The 20,577-nt window shown below is 42.0% G+C and overlaps 3 protein-coding genes across 8 annotated transcripts; 2 read left to right on the top strand and 1 right to left on the bottom strand.

Annotated features, from left to right (window-relative positions):
* The first annotated feature begins 164 nt into the window (after positions 1–164).
* Positions 165–7,707, top strand: impdh1a (IMP (inosine 5'-monophosphate) dehydrogenase 1a). 5 transcript variants are annotated; one of them, XM_037451534.2, is made up of 17 exons: positions 165–738; positions 1,077–1,355; positions 1,741–1,839; positions 2,349–2,397; positions 3,298–3,399; positions 3,582–3,656; positions 3,805–4,011; positions 4,172–4,259; positions 4,339–4,538; positions 4,758–4,848; positions 4,972–5,067; positions 5,169–5,312; positions 5,477–5,618; positions 5,725–5,868; positions 5,954–6,037; positions 6,298–6,314; positions 6,464–7,707. In XM_037451534.2, the coding sequence occupies exons 2-17, from the start codon at positions 1,120–1,122 to the stop codon at positions 6,565–6,567; spliced, it is 1,878 nt and encodes a 625-aa protein (XP_037307431.1). In that variant the 5' UTR covers positions 165–738; positions 1,077–1,119; the 3' UTR covers positions 6,568–7,707. The 5 variants fall into 5 exon arrangements, with proteins under 5 accessions (XP_037307431.1, XP_037307428.1, XP_037307430.1 ...); XM_037451531.2 differs by having other exon boundaries at positions 1,073–1,355; XM_037451533.2 differs by having other exon boundaries at positions 165–752.
* Positions 7,708–8,366: 659 nt separating this feature from the next.
* On the bottom strand, positions 8,367–18,245 carry prrt4a (proline rich transmembrane protein 4a). Its single transcript, XM_062562876.1, has 3 exons — positions 18,167–18,245; positions 12,641–14,103; positions 8,367–10,605 (listed from the first exon to the last, which is right to left on the bottom strand). The coding sequence occupies exons 2-3, from the start codon at positions 13,404–13,406 to the stop codon at positions 8,510–8,512; spliced, it is 2,862 nt and encodes a 953-aa protein (XP_062418860.1). The 5' UTR covers positions 13,407–14,103; positions 18,167–18,245; the 3' UTR covers positions 8,367–8,509.
* Positions 16,522–20,210, top strand: si:dkey-5i3.5 (uncharacterized protein LOC565091 homolog). Of its 2 annotated transcripts, none has more exons than XM_037451537.2 (4): positions 16,522–16,941; positions 17,179–17,470; positions 18,213–18,459; positions 18,563–20,210. In XM_037451537.2, the coding sequence occupies exons 2-4, from the start codon at positions 17,234–17,236 to the stop codon at positions 18,922–18,924; spliced, it is 846 nt and encodes a 281-aa protein (XP_037307434.2). In that variant the 5' UTR covers positions 16,522–16,941; positions 17,179–17,233; the 3' UTR covers positions 18,925–20,210. The 2 variants fall into 2 exon arrangements, with proteins under 2 accessions (XP_037307434.2, XP_037307433.2); XM_037451536.2 differs by having other exon boundaries at positions 16,577–16,927.
* The last annotated feature ends 367 nt before the right edge of the window (positions 20,211–20,577 follow it).

Here is a 20,577-nt window from a genome sequence, read left to right as displayed (position 1 = left end):
TGAAGGTCATGTGGTTAAATGACCATGCCATTATTATTATGTAGAGGGGGTGTTGCTTGTTTCCTGTGGGAGGGAGACAGACAGAGAGGGAGAGAGAGGGTAAGAGGCTTTCCTGGTTCAATCCCTCAGTAACTGTCACAAGCAGTCAGTCAGTCACCTGCAGATGATGGTGTCGAGGGCATCCCGATCAACAAAGTTGCTCTCCTATCTCACTCTGATGGTTTGTTGTTCACTACATCCACTGTGAACTCTGTGCGACAGTACACTTGTATTTGTCACTGTTTCTGAACTGTTTCTGTCCGTCTGTCCCAATAGCATTCTGGGATTTGACCTTTGTCTCCTTCACTTCTCTGTCTCCTTGAGCTTTGTCCCACGTCTACACTTTGCTAAATCCTCTCAGGGAAAAGTATGCCCGAGTGGGATCCTTCTCTTCCTCAGACCTACTGCCTCGCTCCAGCCTACTCACCCGTCTCACCCCACCCCGCCGTATTAATGCTCCCAATCCTCTTTGTGGGAGAGTGACGTCTGCTACTGTCAGAAACAGAGTTAAGCTCAGCAGGCACTGGGAGAGTGGAGTGGAGGGAAGCTACGCGGATAACCGGGCGCCTCAGCTTTCTGGGCCTCCAGAGGAGACGGAAAGACTCGCCCGTCCGCCCCAGCGGCGTCTCATGCCTCCGGCTGGGGGTTGTCATGGATTTCTAAATTTGGTGTGCCGAAGATAGTCGACGACGTCAACAGGTTGGCTGAAAACTGTGCGTAGGCCAACCGGGCTTCAAACTCCAGAGATCTGTTTTAAATAATTTATTTAATTAGTTTGTGAAATCTCATAGTACTTAAACTGCTGCTCTGGCCGCAGAACAGATGGCCAGACAGCTTCATCCCATGTCAGGTGTGTCTGAAGGGTGTTTGTGTGAAGATGCACTTAAAGTAATGGGTGTTTATTAAGGCTTTTAACTGGACAGCAATTTGTTGCTGTGTGTGAAAACTGTGACTATTTCTGTGTGAATGAAACACGTAAGAAGTGCTTGAACAGTGTGTTGTGTGTGTGTGTGTGTGTGTGTGTGTCTCTTAGAAAGGTGGTGGGGCCCTGTGGAGGTCGTAGTCCTGGATTTCTTAGAGATGGAGGGTCATGGTTATGACCAGTTTGGAGACGGGGGAAAGGACACTTACCAAATCGACTACCGGAGGATCGTAGGGGACACGGAGCCGGCACGGCAGCGCGGCGCGAACAGAGATGGGGAACCGACTCAACCCTGCGGCTACCTCGCCCCCTCGGCGCCACACGGACATGGGCATGAGACCGCAGCCCAGCGATACAGTGCAACTCGTATCCAAGCTGGATATGAGCCAGAGAGGTCAGTCTATACCCCTGCTCAGCCCATCACCCAGCTGCGTACGCTGTAAGGTCGGGACAGCAACCAGAGGCGGTTGTGTGCTTTCAAAGGCCCGTTAAAGGCCAATCCTCTTACCTACCTCACTGCCGTCACGGGTGTATTGAAAGTATATCCAAAGACAAGACCGGATTGCTTTAGTTAGCACTTCCTGTCTCCGCTCCAACATTTGTAATAGGATCTGCAGCGTGTGTTTAACAAACAGAGGTCAAGAAAGAGACAACATGCACGTCTTTGACAAGGGGTGGACATATCCAGACTAAACAAACGTGCACTTGCTTTTGTAAAATGATATGTAAGAACAATTTAGTATTTTCAGTTCAATGTTGTGTGCGTTTTTCCATTTTAGCATGGCAGACTACTTGATCAGTGGAGGCACGGGTTATGTTCCTGAAGATGGATTAACAGCACAGCAACTCTTTTCTATCGGTGATGGACTAACATACAAGTAAGATATATGCTAAAAACAACTCGAAAACCACAGCAACTGGCAGGTGTTATGGTTGCCACAACAACACAGGTGCACGGTCACGTATAGAAACACACGTTATGCAATGTCTTCCATTAGCGGTGACACATCTGCTTGGGTTTTATACGGAGGATTATAATGAGTAATTCTACTTTCAAGGATGACTCTGAGTGGGGTCACAGGCCTTAAAAGCAGTGTGTGAGAGTTTGTGCACGTATCAGCGTGTTAATGAGTGTCGGTGTGGGTTCCTTAATGGAGGCTGTTGCAGCGGCTGAAAGGCTGACAGATTAAATTTGCTCACTGTCAGCAAAGTTTAATAAACTGCTGCTTTGCAGGAATATGATTTGCGCTGCACAATTCACACACACAATCAAAGCTGCGTGATCCTTGTTTATAGTGATTGTTACGAGTAGTATTGAATGTTCTTGATTATTGATTAGTCCATCATTGTCAGTTCCAAAATGTGTCGGTTTTATTTCCCTTTTTAGTGACTTCTTGATCCTTCCTGGTTTCATAGATTTTACTTCTGATGAGGTGGTAAGTACCATTAAACAACATATCTCAATCCACAAACTGCATACTTCACTCTGGTTTACAATATATATTTTTCATATTCTTTGGACAAACCTAAATGGTTACACTTCTGTTGTGTTATTCTTTTGGGCCACAAACATTTTCTTGACCTCAATAAAACTTTACCAGTGTTTCATATACCCGTAAAAAAAACTTCTTTCTTGTGTTCTCATCATGGAATATTGCAAAAAGATGTAAAAACTTAAATAACTGATACAACTTAAACAATATCCTCAAACATTAGGTGTGTATGTTTTATTTAAATTATGCCGGTTATGTCACTATCTCTTAAACTTTCAGTTTCTTTGATGTTGCTGACTGTCTTGGCAAGGCCTCCCTTGAAAAATAGAGTTTAATAGTTTAATCTCAATGGGACTTTGCTGGTTAAATAAAGGTTTAAATAAAAGAATAAACAAATAATTCACTTCCATAGACTTGTGCATTAACCTTTGCAATTCCTCCATAACTCTGTATTATGTTCCATTGAGCACAAGGTGCTTTGCTTGGCTTGCTTCCTTTTTGTCTTTGCAAGCTCTTCTGGGACATTACATTAATGTCATGCCTGAGTCACATGGGTTGTTGCTAGATAGCAGGTGTTCAAAACAGATGTACACTTGCATCATCTAACACTCAGCAGGTGAAGTCACCCTCTAATCTGCCCAAACTGCTTACAGTTTAATTTGATGCAAAATAAGAACCAGCCTTAACATTTGGTTAACGGTTAAATGGGTTGCATCTGCAACACTGAGGGGACGATATTTGTAGAAAATCATGTCATCAGTATTCTAGATGTAGTGTTTGCATGTATTTTAAGATCATAAACTTTCTATTTAAAAATTTCCGTTTATGCACACCAATTTTTAGGATCTAACCTCTGCGCTGACGCGGAAGATAACCCTGAAGACACCGCTTATTTCATCTCCCATGGATACAGTCACAGAGTCATTCATGGCCATCTCCATGGCAGTGAGTTAAAATCCTGCAGCACTTTACAAACGCACACACAGCGCTCGAACCACAACAGACTGCTCACTAGGTTTAACGTTATCCTGCTTCAAGTGCACACTGATCACTGACTGCCCTGGAAAACTTTTTAGCATTATCGCATCAGTTAATTATTTCCTCTGGTGTCTCTGATTGACTCTCAGTTGATGGGTGGGATTGGAATAATTCATCACAACTGTACTCCTGAATTCCAGGCCAACGAGGTGCGCAAAGTCAAGGTAACACATAATAATAACCTTAAGTTGACTTTAGTCAATGGTGACTCTGTATCACCCTCGACAACCCTCTTTCCCAATAAGATGGAATCAGTATACACAGAATGGCCTCTAATCATTCAACACTTGTTTTTTTTTTTGTTCTTGCAAGAAATTTGAGCAGGGCTTTATTACAGATCCGGTGGTGATGAGTCCCCGACACACAGTGGGGGACGTATTTGAGGCAAAAACACGCCACGGTTTCTCTGGGATTCCCGTAACAGAGACTGGCAAGATGGGCAGCAAGCTGGTCGGCATTGTCACCTCCAGAGACATAGACTTTCTGTCTGAGAAGGACCATGACAGACCTCTGGAGGAGGTGGATATACATATAGCTATTGTGTGCATGTGTGTGAGAACACTATATAAATATATATAAATATTAACAGTATATATATACTTACTGTGTATATCAATCATATGCTGCTAAATGAATGGGTGGTATATTAATATACATGCTCTGGACTCTTTTGATTCAGGCAATGACAAAAAGGGAAGATTTAGTTGTTGCACCCGCTGGAGTCACACTAAAAGAGGCTAACGATATACTGCAACGTAGCAAAAAAGGTAAATGTGTGTTGTGCAACCAGTACTTGGACAGACGGCAGGGCTTTTGTCTTTCTTCTTAACACTCTGCCTCTTGTAGGAAAGCTCCCCATTGTAAATGACAGCGATGAGCTCGTCGCCATCATAGCGAGGACTGACTTGAAGAAGAACAGAGATTATCCTCTGGCCTCCAAGGATTCCCGCAAACAGTTGCTGTGTGGAGCTGCGATCGGTACAAGAGAGGACGACAAGAACAGACTGGACCTTCTCATGCAGGCTGGGGTGGATGTGGTTGTCTTGGTAGGTTTTTTTGCGGGTCAGATTGAGCTTTTTCAGATTTGTGATTAGATTCCAATGGCATGTCATGTGTTGATATAGGGATGAATGGGATGAATATAGAAGCTTTGGGGGTTTGTTGTTGATTTTATTACATTTCACTTCCTTAATTCATCTCTTGTTGTTTGATTAAGAGATAAAGTAGTTTTTTTATCTCTCATTGAAGCTGTCTAATTTCAACAGGATTCCTCGCAAGGAAACTCAGTGTATCAAATCAATATGATAAACTACATCAAGCAGAAATATCCCGAACTACAGGTAGTTGGAGGAAATGGTGAGCTCTCGTTGTGTTCTTCTGCATTTGTGCGGTGGATACGCCTTGTACCTTTTACTGTATTACCTTTTTTACCCTTGTCTCCCACACTAAGCTCTTATCTGTATCTCTGTCCCCCTCTAGTGGTGACAGCTGCTCAGGCCAAAAACCTCATTGATGCTGGGGTGGATGCCCTGAGGGTGGGCATGGGCTGTGGCTCCATCTGTATCACCCAGGAAGGTATGTTGAAATGTGCAGTACTGTAAAGAACATTGTGTTTAAGATAAAACTGATCAAACAAAGACGAGTTTGTGATACAAGTTTACGCTCTTGTTCCTCAGTGATGGCATGTGGACGGCCCCAAGGCACATCGGTGTACAAGGTTGCAGAGTATGCGCGGCGTTTTGGAGTACCAGTAATTGCCGATGGAGGCATTCAGACTGTTGGGCATGTGGTGAAGGCTCTGGCCCTGGGAGCTTCAACTGGTAGATAAGTATTCTTTCATCCTGTGTGTACCACTATTTCTTCAAGTCTTATTTTTTGGTGAATACCGTCATTCAGAGAGCATTCAATGTCCTTGAGCACACTTTTGTCCTTGCCTGTTGTCCTTAGTAATACACAAAACAGCATCCTATATTTTTGTCCTTAGTGATGATGGGGTCTTTGCTCGCGGCAACCACTGAAGCTCCAGGGGAGTATTTCTTTTCAGATGGTGTACGTCTGAAAAAGTACAGAGGAATGGGCTCTTTGGATGCCATGGAGAAAAATAACAGTCAGAAACGCTACTTCAGGTAAGAGGTTAGGTTCACAAAGGTCTTGCATAGCCATAGTATGTGACAATGACACACTAATATATATCATATATTACCCTGTATTGAATTGTGTTTGTGAATCCAGTGAGGGAGATAAGCTGAAGGTCGCTCAAGGTGTCTCGGGGTCAGTGCAAGATAAAGGTTCCATACATAAGTTTGTCCCCTACCTCATAGCTGGCATCCAACATGGCTGTCAGGACATAGGAGCCAAGAGTTTATCCATTTTACGGTAAGAGTGGAATTGCTTGTGCGTGTGTGTGTGTGCAAAGGTGATTTTATATATGTATATTATATATGAGCTATCTTTGCACCAGGTCGATGATGTACTCTGGAGAGCTGAAGTTTGAGAAAAGAACCATGTCTGCTCAGATGGAGGGAGGAGTCCACGGCCTCCACTCGTGAGTCTGACCTCTGACCCCTGATCCTCTGCAGCGCGTTCTTACTCTGTGTGTCTCTTTTCTGTGGTTCCCTGTCTGCTGGTAGAATAATTTGGGGACAGCGATACATTACGTTAGTTATGGAGTTAACGATGTGTGTCCCCTTCTCTTGTATTCAGAAACATTTGAAAGGAACCTTTTACAATGGAATGGATTTTTTATTAGCAGCATCCAAATGTGTGTTCTCTCTTCCTCTTTTCTTACCCACGCTGTCACATTAGATATTCTTTTGTGCCATGTAAGTACAACCATGTGGTTATCACACCCCCCTATCACACATCTTCTTCTTTTGTTCATTTATGTCCATTCAATATTGCTTTTATACCAGGCAAATATGATCCAAACAGAGTATACACTTATACTCGTTTGTTTCTTTTTCATGCTTAGTTACGAGAAACGACTTTACTGAGGCGGGAGGAAGAGGAAGCACTCGATCAGGACCGAATATCCCGACCCCAGCAGCCAGGAGTAGTTGCACAGGGCGGATGTGATCTAACCACCAACAGAAAGCTGTTGTTGTTGTACAACATTCACCCTCTAAAACCTCAGACTGCTTTTCCTGTCGACTTTTTTCCCCTTTTCTTTCCCATCTCTGACAGACAAAGCAAAACATTGAACCAGAGTTAAAAGTTCAATCCGCACTTTTTATCTTGTCTGTATTCCTCCCGCTGTGGCCAGCGTGCGGTGGAGGTAATGTAATTACTTGATCCCTTTCAACAAGCCAACGGATGTTTCTTCTTTAGAACCAGCTTATCATTGCTGATCTAACAGGAGGCCTTTTTCGTGCTTGCGGAAGTTTATTATTGGTTACACAATATGTGTGTAGTTCAACACGCAAAGATGTAAGGACGACATCAAGCGAACATCAAATGACACATAACTGGTATTAAATATTTAACATTTTATTTACAAAAAAGTTAAAAAAGAGAAACATTAAAGAATACTGTACACACTTCTCTGATTATGAGCACATACATTACCCTAATTTTGGGTTTATACTGCAAGTCTAAGTCACATTGGCGTGACATTGGATCATCCATTTTTCATATAACATAAACACAGTGTTAACTACAATAATCGACTGTACGTAATACATAATAAAGGACGTTATTTTATTTCAGGTTGATTAATAAAATAATTAAATTGTAAGTCAATTTAAAAGAAACACACTCAGTGGGGAACAAATGTAACAAACAATTGTCCAGGATAGATTTCTTTCTTTATGGAGTTGTAGACGAAGAGTTTCAAGTTGATTAATACGTTTTAAATGTGATTTACTTTTTTATTTGTGTTACTCATCATCTTTGGTATAACATTACACCGTTAATTTTGATTTGGCAATAACATGCAATTAAATAAATGAGCTCATTTAATGGTTGATTAAGGGATTTGACAGTTGGTTAAAAGTTTCTTAAATAAAGGTTATAGATGAGACAACTATTTTCTCACCAGTTTTTAAATGATGTCAATGTTACTAGTGTTGCACAAATAAAGATAATTTTGACAAAAGCATTTTGATGCATTTCTGTTATGTCTCCAGAATTATATGAAGTAGGTAAAACATTTTTTCTTATCTTCGCATCTAAAATGTAACCACTTCAATTTAAACTTTTCACAAGTGTAGGATTATTGCAACTTTGATTCTAGTACTAACATTCCTTAAATGGTTGACCAAGGAGGCGTTAAAAAAAACATGAATTTTTCTTGAATTTCAAAGTTTATTACACCACACTAAAATACTTTATATGATCTTATACAGATATACCTGTAGTTCCCATGATGAAGTATGTTTGGCAACTTTGTACGCAAGGTGCTGATAAGTTGTTGGCATAATGTACAACATACATTATGTTGTGCATTACGAAGAGCTCCCTTCGGTAAATTCATTTTGGATTTGTGTTGCTATTGTTTGACTCGGAAGATTACAAATTGTGTCCATCCAATCACAAGTCGTGTAATGACTGGTCTCATTATATGTTAATGAGACAAGTCCTTCTGAGCAATGTGATTGAAAACAGAAAAGTACATCAATAGAGAGAGTTTTGTTGCTGACTGTTTTTCCACTCAGTATGAAATATGGCTATTAGCTGAAAATCCCTTTTAATTTCTGTATACAGCTTCAAATTTAAAAAGTTTCAAATGTACTGTAAATTGTATTAATCTTAAAACCAAAAAAAGATGAACTGTGATGAAGACAGCCTTTACAAATAAAGTTTTCAACTTAAATAATATCAACAGTGAAATAATCATAGAAAATAATTTACATCTACATGTTATATCAATGATATCAGTCATGTTAATTCCTTTTATAAGTTAAGGCTATAATATACATGCGTATAACTTTTATGATTCATCTAACCTGATTGGAGTGATATTTCAGTACAACGTAATGTGCATCACTTTTTTTAATCATGACTGAACATTTCTATCTTTTTACAATTCAATGGTGTCACTGCAAACACTCAGAGTGTCAATTTGTCTGCACACGTTGACAAACTCCGCTTGCACAGCCAGATCCCATTCCAGCTGTTTGCTCTCACTCAGATGTTTGGTACCTGCCAGCCGGCCGGATCCGCAGCTGTCCTGAGAGGCTAAGCTCAGGGTTCTGTAACGCCGGTGGTATGACAGGTGGGGGATTGCTCGTGGGAAGCTGCTCTGAGCAAAGTTTTGACCTCTATTGGCCCAGGAATGTGAGCGGAACTTCCCTGTCTCCTTGGGGTTGTTGCAAAGGCCTTGTGTTGAACCAGAGACGCTCTCTTTCCAATTCCATTGCTCTGGTGACACCGGTGACTTGCTTTGAGATGTCAAAGAGCTACTTGGTTTAGACGGTCTTGAAGTGAACAGGGCGTTGTCTGGTTCCATGTCACCACAAGAGATGGTTCGATATAATGCATTTTGCTTAGAACTAGGCCCTTGCTGTGATTCACCCCGGCTAGGAGAGCTCAAAGAGAGGCTGGAAGAAGCATGATAGAGTCTCGGCAACCCAAAGATACTGTGAGAGAATAGGGATTCACTGAACAGAGCCTGGTCAATGCTACGGGACAGGTCTATGAGAGATGGGGGCCGCAGATCCACAGTTGAGTCCGTCTCCATTCTTAAGCTATCCAGTGACGATAGCTGAGACTCAACTGCATTTTTAGGCTTGGACCGTGGGTTTGGGGGTGTAAGGAAAGCAGTGCTCTGGGTTTGGCTGGAATTGGGGACAAGCCTATTCCGAGGATGATCCACCATTGAGAAGAGAGGAAGAGCCTCTGACCCTTCCTTTGTTATGACATCACAGACCACAAGCTTTTCCTGCTTACCCCGGGAGAAAGAATCATGAGAGGAGACGACGGAAGAATCTGCACATCCCTGAGAGGGCTTGGTGAGCCCTCTTGAATGGGAGCCACACGAGAGACGGGACCAAGATCCTGGCCGGGGGTTAGTCAAGGACTCGATAGGAGAGTTGTTTTGGCAGAATAGAGGGTGTGAACCAATGAGAGACAAACCTAGACACACCCCAATCTCACAGAGCCTGCAGCCTACCTGGTAACCCCACCACGGCCAAGGCTGGAAACCAAAGCTATCGACCCCACCCAAACCAAGGGCATGCAAGATCCCATAAAACTGGAGGCCTCCACACCCTAACAAACACAACGAGGCCCCTAATCCAGCTCCTGCTGCCCTACCCCAGTCCTCCACTTTGGAAAAGGGGCAACGTGGAGATGGCATCACTGCAGGAGATCCTCCACTCTCTAGGGTGTGGTGGTAGAGGTCCTTCGTGTTGAATTGCATCAAGCAGTAGAATACAAGGTAGGAGCTTGAGAGAAATATGGTGAGACATACAAACACACCTTGAGGGAAGAGCAGGATCACTGAGGGGAGGCTATGGAAGAGCTGCAGCAGGCCAACACACCCTAGAGAGACCCCAGAATATAGCATGGACATACACAGTAACAGGCATGGCTTGGGAAAGGCTGAAAACAGGTTGGAATTAGCAAGTGGGAATGAAAGATGCATACGTGAGCGCAGGGAAAGGAGGATGAAGGCGAGGGAGAAGGCTGAAATCAAGCAGGGAAAGGAAAGCTCAGAGAGCAGCAGAGAGCCCAGAGGGGGAAGACGATCTTGGTGATTATAAGCATCATAGAGCAAACAAAAAGCTTGAATCCCTTCAAACGCTAAAAGAAACAAGTGCAGCAGGAAGAAGTAGGGGCTCCCCGCAGGACAGCGCAGGGGCAAGCCTAAGAGACACACAGCAGAGATTAGGCCAAATACAGAAAAAACAGAACCCAGGCCATAGACGTGTGCTTCCCATGCAAATCCCCATGTGGCAAGGGCAGAGTTCCAGTCCGAATACAGAGGGATGAAAAGGGCAGAGCCGAGGGTCAGATCGGGGCGCTGGGACTCTGTGGGGGTAAAGTCCTCTGGGTAGGTGGGTGTCCAGGATTGGTTTGATGTTTTGCAGGGCGTGGTAGGTGCGTCTCTGCCACCATCACGCAAGAGTGTGCCACTGGTCTTTGGAAGAAGCGGACCACTCTCTTTGGAGTCATCTGAAATGTGAAGTAAGATCAATCAATTCTAAAAGTATTACCGACTTATTTGTTGTGTTAACAGTGTCCCAAGGCTGGGCATTTACAATAAACTTATAATTGTACCTTTTAACTGGAAACATGGATATTGCATACTAACACATGCTTATTCTTTGAAACATCAATATTGTCATGATATGTATGCTAGCGTTGATTCCAATAGTGGTATGTTGTATGGACTTTTTTTAAAAGAGAGCAGGGGAGTATTTGCCATGTGTGTCCATAATAAAATCCATAATAAAACAGAGGAGGCTTGTAACTGGGTCACAGTGAGAGTGAGAGACTGAGAAAGTAGTGGAGAGAAAAAAATGTGTGTTGATTAGCCAGTGTTGACCTCATTGTTGCTCTCATTCTGCGCGGCTATTATTAAGCACAGTCTAGAGGTGTTGGGCTGTCATCAATGTTGAATTCTTTCTACAAGAAAGGTTACAACATATTCGCAATATATGTATCAAATTTCACATCTGACTAGGAGTGTGCAACCAATAAATAATGTGCAATCAAACAGTGCAGTTGGCGTATATAAATAGCTATTTATTCCGTGTGTGTTTTAAGTTGTGATGCATAAATAAACATCTTAAGGAATTCTTAAATATGTTGGAATGAAGTCTTTGCTTCTGTTAAAGTGGTAAAATAGTTTGTATTTTGTATGTTTATGGTTTTGTGATGATTGCCAAACTGCAAAAGCGTAGTCAACCTGAGGAACAGTAAATTCTCACAGACCAATGTCCAAGCCCTCCTCCCTCTTTGCTTGTGAACACAACACATTATTTACTCTGACAAGTGTGTGTGTACAGCACACACTGAATGTGCAGGTATGCACCACATTATCCAGCAACCAAAATACAATGTTTCAACATCAACAAGGTAGTGTTGGCTGATTTAGAAACTGGAGTAAAAGGATTGTAGTGAGGGAAGCGAGAGGGTTGGGGAGGAGACACGGAGATTGTGTTTAGTGACTTGGGACACTGAAGGGATGCAAACCCTTCTGAGTGCAATTTGAAACACTACAGGATGCAATGTGAAACACTACAGTCCACATAGGGTCCTTTAGATTATATTTGAGCTATTTAATGAGGCCAACACTACGTAGCCCATGATTCAATACAGCGACAGGTGTTAGCTGGGATTTGTGGCAGGCGCAAATTAACAATGGATACACAGCAAAGTTAATTTTCCAGTGTTAGTCCAACACTTCCAAGTGCAGAGTTGAAATCACACTGCAAAAAGTTGATTCAACTCTTACAGAGTCAATTGTACGAAAGAGTTGGAGTCATTATCCAGTGTCAAGATCGGATTCATTTACAACACTTAGTAGAGTTAAATTAACTCTTTGATAGGATTGAATTGTAACTGTACAGTCTCACACTTCTTGGTATCAGGCTTAACTCCATGTAATATGGCGCAAGGATTGGAGAGGGTGCGCCAGGAACCACAGGGTTGTTTGTTTGAACCCTGGCTTACCCATGTTGCAATGCAAAGTGTCCCTGAGCAATACACATAACCTGCGATTGCTCCCTGGGCTACAATGTAAACTCCATGTAAATGGACACTCCATGTCCATAAAAATGCAACATAAGTTGCTTTTGATAAAAGCATCAGCTAAATAACGTTTTATTCAACACTGAGCAGATTTATTTTGACACTTATTCCAAGTTAAATTGTTGAGTTTAGTGTTGATTTAACACTGACAAGATTGGGATAATATAAAAAACAGCTTAGAGTTAAAAATGAATCTCACAGAGTCAACATAACTCACTACCCACTGGTGTTGAGAAACACGCTTGGGTATTGTTAAATTTCAACTATATAAGAGTTCAAATTAACTCTATAACAGTGTTAAAAAGGCAACACTTTAAAAAGTGTTACATTGATACTGTGGAGTGTGAACCCCACGGGACACTTTAAAAGTGTTAAAATTAACTCCAATAGTGTTCATTTGAGTTTGTCCATTTTGCTGTGTACTCCAAAAGAATTCAACTTATTTATGGCTTACCATTGTCTGCCTCCATGCCCTTGTTATCACCCATAATACCAATCAATTCATCTCTGGTCTCTTTCACTGGGACTGTCCCCCCCTGTGTCCCATCCTGCATGACAACAGAGGGGCCGGTGGTCCGTCCCCAAATGACTGCTGGTGGAGTGGGGCGCTCTGGGTTGGGGCGAGCTCCAGCGGATTCTGGAACTGGTGAAAGCGAGCCGGGCGGAGGAGAAGTCGTCTTATTCGGAGAGGGTGGGGAAGTTGGCTGATTCTCTTCTGTCTGGTTGGCATCTGATATGGATATATTTGTCTCAGACGGTTTATACTTTAATGATTGTTCCTGGGTGTAGCGAGGTTGTGCTCCTTCTGATGATGAAGACCTTGTTGGTTGTGTGCTCTCGTTTGAGGTCTCATTCTTTGTATCAGAAATTCTGGATGTGATAAGTCCCTTCTCATTAGGATACAGACGAGATGTCTCTGTGCTCTCCTCGGCATCAATGTGTTCATCGATCCCACCTTTTCTATCGGATTCCTCGGATGACGAAAGGGGCCAGCTCAAAGGCAGAGGCGGGAAGTCGACATATTCCGTCCCAAAAATTGGATTGCCCGTTGCTAAACCAGACCCATGTGGTCTCTGTGGTGGGGGTGTGTGACGCCACACTGCTGTGTCGTAGTCTGGCTGTTGTGGATCCTTGACATGGTCTCCATCGGAGACTACGACATGAAGTGAGAGCGGCAAGGAGAGGGGGAGAAGTAGGCAAAGATTCCACAGAGAGTGCATGGCGAGGCTCTATCAACTCCTCCAAAAAAGTCACATGCTGAAGGTACTGAGGGGTATTGTCCAGTCCCAAGATTGACGGATTGACGAATCTTTACCCTCAGGTATCTCGCTGATCTCTTGCTTAACACACCTGGGTGAGGAAAAGAAGGTAAATCACATCCATTACACAATCTGTGCAACCACTCATCAAACATTATGCATAGCTAGGATATTTGCAATAAATAACATACATTTCTGCATATAGGTCAAGTGCTAAAATGCAAATATGAAAGCATGCAAAACCTTGTTTCCTTTCACCTAGAGAGTCCCATAAAATACACACAGTGCACGCGCAAGGGCGCAGATGTTCCTTTGTTATAACGGCACGATAAGAGAAAATAAGTACACAATTGCTTTTTTTGAGATGATCCCAGTTCAGCTTTCTTTCCTCATCATTAGCCCGCTCTGCTGCAGCCTCTTTAAACATGTATGCTCCTTCGTGTTGCTGTGTGCCTGCAGTCTCTCTCTCTCTCTCTCTCTCTCTCTCGCTCCGCGTAGCACCGTGTGTCCTTTCAAACTCACTGTGCTGTGCCCCTCTTCTCTCCTTCCGTTGACACATTGGACAGACCCCACCTCCAGGGGACAACCCCCGCTGTCCCACTCTCTGCTGCTGCACTGATCGGACAGTCAGTTTGATTGTTTGCGCTATACTGTTGCCCTAAATGTGAGGGATCATTCACACACACACAGACACACACACACACACACACAGACAGCATCATCTCTTACTGCTGGTTCTGTTCACCACACCCCCTTCTGGTCTGCTGTGAACTGTGTCTGAGGATTAGTATATGAGAGTAGAAGCGGAGAGGAAGGGACGGAAGAGAAGAGAAGGGAAGGGAATGAAAAGGACATGAATATGTCATGGGGGCCAAAGCATGGCTGTCAAGCATCAGGCAGGCAGTGTGTGCTTTGAACTAACCAGTGCCACAGATCGATTCGCGCTGTCGACTTCAATTGACAGCTGATGCAGTGCCCTTTCTCTTTAAGTGACCATTAATCAGTTGTTGCCACAAACAGTATACAAAGGAGAAAATTCTCTTTGAATAGCAGACATGCATTTAGCATGATAGTGGTTACGTGTGTGTGTGTACATAAACTGTGCATACAGTACCTCCAAACCAAGAGGATACGCTGACCTGAATACTGTATTTATCACTTGTGACCTTATTGCCATGCCATTAATGTTGGAAAAGCATTTCACTAAATGATCTGCCTCTGATGATACCATGTTACTAACTTTCTTTATTTTCTTCTTGATGTGTGGAGTTTCAACACAGAAGGGGAAATCCAGCAGTCTCAAGGCCTAATTGAAGTCCCAAGGGTGGTTTTAAAATAGACACTGATCCACATACCTTTGGATGCATGGAGAGTCAGAGAGATAAAGCACTGTTACACATCTGTGCCGTCTCTTTATGGTTGAGTTAGGGAACTTCACTGACCACTGCTGAAATAGCAATACAAAGGATTTTTTCAATCAAGGATTATTTTTACTTTGGAATTTTGCCAACGGCACCATCCTCTTATGAACATATATTTTTTACAAAACCAATACTCCATGCCAAGAATGAAGTTGGCTGTGACCGTGAATACCACGACCAAAAATAAAGAGATCACTTAACCATCTGCAAAAATGTCTTAACATTAGGGTTGAAATGAAAAGGAATTGAAAGGCAGTGAGGCCTTTGATAGATAGTCAGTCCATGATGATGATAGGAACTTCCCAAGGGCGTGTGATCAACCGGCTGATGAGGACACAGGAAAGCGTGTACCCAACCGTAACTAAAGGGACTGGATAGGAACAATGGCAGGCCAAACATATGAGCTCAGTGAGGGACATGTCCAAATTATTACAGCCTCACACTTGCTATTCTAATTCATTGGGCGGCTTTCTGTCTAGACAAGTCATCCCCCAACAAGACAAAGTCAGCAGGGATTGGGGTCCAGCTGGGAATGTGGGCGGTCAGGGCAAGACACAGACATGACAAGCGAAGAAGAAGAGGATAAAAAATAAGCTATATTCTAAATGTTTTATATATACCTTTAATCATTTTAAGGGTTGGGAGGCTAACACACAAACAAAATCATAACCACATCCACAAATACACATACATTTTGGATGAAGGGAACTCTTATGAATAATGCTCAAATAAAGCCAATGCCAGACTGAAGCAAATTCATTAAATATGTCCCTTAGTCTCAATGTTGCATCAAGTTTTTTTACTTGTTAAACTTTTCGTTTCTTATTATTCATTTCCCCCAGTATGTTTTTTCATGTTAAACAATCACCGTATATCCTTCTGCTCCTTTTGTCCATCTGCATTTGTATTGTTCCCTTGTTGTTACAGCGGACATGGTTAATATTGACTTCACCATAAATCATGAACAATTGTTTCACACTATAGTTTTTCCATCTGTTTCTGTTAGCTAAGATGAGATCACTCAGTATCATGGTCACTTTTTAACTGTCATTAAATGTAGTCTTTGATGAGTACTATGCAGCAGCCATTGCTTCTGGGATCGGGAGGTAGTATACTGGTTAGACTGGAGAGTCTTTGCCACAGACTTGCCAATTGCATGCCAGTGCCACAAGGATGATCAGAGCCCTGCTGGAAGCCACTTGCTAAAAATGGTGTTGCAGCTTCTCAAAGTGCAGTCATTCAAAGTCTCTAACTGCCCTGCCAAACTTGTATTTATCTTTGTACATGTACTTGTCCCCACGGGACAGCCCGTGCTTATTGTAGTATATTGATCCAGAGTGCTCTCCTCTCTGGTTGGTCATTTATTAAACTTTCTGTAATTAGTCCATGGTTTATATTTCCTTTGTTAAGTCCCCAAAGACACACCGTATCAGTTCATAAAATGAGAGATCATTCTAAATCACGGTTTCGCCGTTTTTGTCAAAATTGCTTAAATGACCAAATTTAATATTTTATGAATAAATAAATATCATCTGATTTTATGTATTTTTTCCTCCATCTGCAGTCATCAATGTTTTAAATGTTTACATTTTAAAAACTGTCTGAACACACATGTGCCCTTGAACTAGTTTATAAAAAGGTGTACAAAAATGTGTACATTTTTAAAACTGTCTGAACACACATGTGCCCTTCTCTTTGTTTACCGTTGGCTCCATGCATTCACGTCACAGCGCAATGACTTCTGGGTAATTCCCTTGAACTAGTTGCTAAATTTGCCAAACAAGTCTGACAAAGACGCCTTTAGAACACTTCGATGAGACCACAAGACCCTCAACCGTCACGGAGACCGCGGGACATGGCCCATCCTCCGAGGTATCGTTTGCATTATTAATGTCCGAGGAGGGCAGCGGTTCTGCCGAGGGAGTTGCGACTGAAGACAACACCCCACCCAATCACACGAAGGAGGAGGAGCGGATGGGTCGTAGGAAACTTTGAGGATAGTTTTCTTTGATGTCAGCACTCTTCAGTTAGATCGCCAGCATCCCCGGGGAGACCATACAGGTAACGTTATGCTAGTAAGACCTCCTCTTATCGTCGAATATAAGTTGACTCGTTAAGTATCTTGACTAAGGCGTTTTTTCTTCTTAAATCTGTGCCCCATTTTCGAGAACAATTGACTAACACTTAACGTATGGCCGAGTGAATTATAGCTAATTTTACACTTGTAAAATATAACATTTACTTACTATTCTGCCAGTATCTTACTGCAATTGTTTTTTTTTTCATTCACGTCCTGTGTTTTTCCTCCCCAGACCGTGTCACATTTCATCTTATGTAAAGGCTGTAAAGCAGCTAACGTTAGCTACCATGTTGGGCAGGGCATTCCTGAGCAGAGGCATCACTGCCCACCGCCTCAGTAAGAACGTAACTTTCTACGTTAATGAGTCGGCGCCTCCGGTGTCGGAATGTCGGACTAACGTCTGTGAAGACCTTAAACCCGTCCTGGTCATGCTGCCCTGGTTAGGGTCGCGTCCCCAATCTCTGGCTAAATACTGCGACATCTACTTCCGCACCGGCTACGACGTGCTTGTTGTGGAGAGTCAGGTAAGAACAAATCGATAGAGTTTAAATCGATTACTTGCTAAACCGCTACAACGTTACGCAACACAGATAATACAGTGTGTTTTTAATCAATGGGACTTAAGAGCCCTGGTTAGTCGTTCTTACCCTGAAAATGAGAAACTTTAAAGATTTTTTTTAATTTAATACTTGTTTTTGTAAAGTGGTAAATGTCCCTTTGAAGAATGACGTTTAAAACAAATCAGAAAGAGTTTGAAGACATTGTCTGTAAAAAATTGTTTCTGTGTAAATGTATTAATGGATTTAATAAACGGCTGAAAATTTGAAATTGAATTGCACAGCTCATACTAAATGTATTCAGTACAAATACAGGATTATATTGTGTTTTTATTTATCTTGATTTCTCAACTGCAATTGCCTTGCGGTTTTTACCAAGGAAAGTTATGTGTGGTAACACGATCACATAACGATAATTAACCTCAGAGTTAAGCAAGATAAATTTATGCTTTAACTTTTAAACTTAAAAGGCTCAATTTCAAAATCTCCTGATGAAACCTGACACAGCCTCATTTCTCATTTATACATTCAATATTAAAAAGGCATGTCTGTTCTCATTAATTTGCTAAAGTTTATGTCTAAAGAAGAACGTCAAGCCCAGTTTGAATATCAGTGTTTACGTAAGAAAAGATACAAGGACATCTGTAACCTCTGACCACTGACCTTTGAACTGTAAACTGAACTGAGACATCTGTTGTTGTTACTCAAGGTACAAGAGTTTGTGTGGCCTCGCTGGGGACTCAATCGTGGAAAGATGTTGCTGGAGTTACTCCAGAGTGAACGCTTTGTGTCCCGCCCACTGCTTGTCCATGCCTTCTCTATTGGTGGCTACACATTTACTCAGCTGTTGGTACACATATCCCAGGACACACAGAAATACCAGGCGCTCACACAAAGGATCAAAGGCCAAGTCTATGATAGCCTTGTGGCGGGCTCGGTGGAGACAATGGCAATAGGTTAGTTCCGTATTAACTTGCTATAAGACAATTTTTGTTACATTAATCAGTGGTAGTAAAGCGTTTTTAGTGCAAATTAATAGTGTGTTTCTCCTCTGCCCAGGTCTAGCTAAGACGGTGTTTCCACGATTGGAGACATTGGTAAAACACGGAAGCATGTTATACTTTGACATGTTCAGACGCCAAACGCAGGACTACTATAACGCAAGCATTGATACTTTTTGGAACAGTCCCATCACCACTCCTGCGCTGTTCTTCTTTTGCGAGAATGACCCAATGAGCAACTTGCAAGCTATGGACGATGTGATTGATCACTGGCGGAAGCGTGGGGTCGTCGTCACCGCGAAGAAGTGGAAGGACTCTTCACACGCAGGTCACCTAAAGAGACATCCACAAGAGTATCTGACCTCTCTAGAAACGTTCCTTCAGTCTCTCTGCTTGGCCCCACTGAAGGCTAAAATGTAAGCTGATGTCACGCCACATGTTTTGTTGGGATATGCCGACTGGGGTGACGCAGAGAGCGAAAAGTAAGGGAACCTTCCACCTGACACGTTTCTCTCTTGGAGCTACTGGCCGACTGGGTGCCAATTACATTTATGTCTTGTATTTGCTAATGGAGAACTCATAACACACATCTGTTTAATGACATTTTATTCAGGGAAAATTATATATATATATATATATATATATATATATATATATATATATATATATATATATATATATATATATATATATGTTTTTTGAAGGGCAACCAGTATAAATTACTGGAGAAAACTCCCCACACCTAGGTCGTACTGATTTAATTTACTTGAATTAAACTAATAACAAGTAGCAAATTATGAGGGGAGGTAGAGGAATGGTATCTTGTAACGTATTATCGTATTTTCGCGACTATACGGCGCACTAAATTATAAGGCGCACCTTCAATCTGCAGTGAAACGTTTGACTGGGGCTGCGTTATGCATCCACTAGATCGGGCTGTGCTAAATCAAACGTTATTAAGCGTTCACTCCCATGGTAACGTTGTTCAAACGTTAATGTGGATATTAACAATATCTCTGAACCTCCAACTTTCGTTCTTGATTAATGAAAACATTCTTGGCAAATGCTTTCGTGCATCTTGCACCGAGAGGCAGCGCTGGAACTGGATCCCGAGATCCAACTACGAGCTTTAATATACGCTGTTGGAGCTGGAATTACCGCGGCTGCTGGCACCAGACTTTCCCTCCAATGGATCCTCGTTAAACAGTATTGATCAACCAATTGATCCATATATATGGCGCTCCGGATTAGAAGGCACACGCGTTGTTTTTTTTTAGAAAAAAAAGGATTTTAAGTGCGCCTTATAGTCTAGAAAATACGGTATGTATTATACAGGTTCAATATCCAAAATAGAAAATTACTTTACAATAGCCTTAATGCATGCACTATTTTCTAAACCAAAATTCTACTTTTATTCATATAAATGACTCCAGAGGCTCGACTTGAAGATTTCTGACTGTCTATCACTGCATAGATAAATTGTTTTCTTCTTTAACACAAACCCTTGGGGTTGAGTGCTGGCAATGCTGATGGTAAATTAAGCCTCAGGGGAAAACCTTTATGAACTGACGACGATTGTTTTAACCTCTTTTATAAATCAACATTTCAGTATTGTGTGCTATTGACCACGTGTTGATAATGTTATAATTTGTCTTATAACTTGAATGTCACATTTCATTTGTGCAATAAAACAGCTATAAAGTCCATCGAAATGTATTTTCATTTCATAATTTGTCCCTTTCCTTCCTCTACTATGTGTGTCAGTAATAACTGGCCTTGCAAAATAGTAGTTTTTTTTTTAAATGATAGGGTAAACTGAGAATTATACACAGTGACCTTAACAGTCCGCCTTAGTCAAAGAAAAACATCAAACCGGCCTTTTGGTTTTGATATCATGGGGTTCATAAATATTTGACATATCCTTATGTCGCGCAAGGATTAGAAAACTAGAAAAGGGGACACGTCTAGCGAAAATATCGCTGTCGGGTAGAGGACAACGTTAATGTCTTCGGCGGTCAAGGGAGGAAGTGTAAATGTGTAGTAACCGATTATATATCCGGAGACACGTGTAAA

The sequence above is a fragment of the Pungitius pungitius genome, chromosome 6 (assembly GCF_949316345.1).
Source record: "Pungitius pungitius chromosome 6, fPunPun2.1, whole genome shotgun sequence".
In the NCBI taxonomy this organism is placed as follows: Eukaryota; Metazoa; Chordata; class Actinopteri; order Perciformes; family Gasterosteidae; genus Pungitius; species Pungitius pungitius.
The sequence above is the reverse complement of the archived record's forward strand: the minus strand, read 5'-3'. Positions and strand labels throughout refer to the sequence as shown.

Coding starts and splice junctions, on each gene's coding strand:
- impdh1a (XM_037451534.2), top strand. CDS start 1,120: ATGGAGGGTCATGGTTATGACCAGTTTGGAGACGGGGGAAAGGACACT. Junction 1,840..2,348: donor GGTGATGGACTAACATACAA/GTAAGATATATG, acceptor TTCCCTTTTTAG/TGACTTCTTGATCCTTCCTG. Junction 2,398..3,297: donor ATTTTACTTCTGATGAGGTG/GTAAGTACCATT, acceptor ACCAATTTTTAG/GATCTAACCTCTGCGCTGAC.
- prrt4a (XM_062562876.1), bottom strand. CDS start 13,406: ATGCACTCTCTGTGGAATCTTTGCCTACTTCTCCCCCTCTCCTTGCCG. Junction 10,606..12,640: donor GGGCATGGAGGCAGACAATG/GTAAGCCATAAA, acceptor TTCACATTTCAG/ATGACTCCAAAGAGAGTGGT.
- si:dkey-5i3.5 (XM_037451537.2), top strand. CDS start 17,234: ATGTTGGGCAGGGCATTCCTGAGCAGAGGCATCACTGCCCACCGCCTC. Junction 17,471..18,212: donor TGCTTGTTGTGGAGAGTCAG/GTAAGAACAAAT, acceptor TTGTTACTCAAG/GTACAAGAGTTTGTGTGGCC. Junction 18,460..18,562: donor GGTGGAGACAATGGCAATAG/GTTAGTTCCGTA, acceptor TCCTCTGCCCAG/GTCTAGCTAAGACGGTGTTT.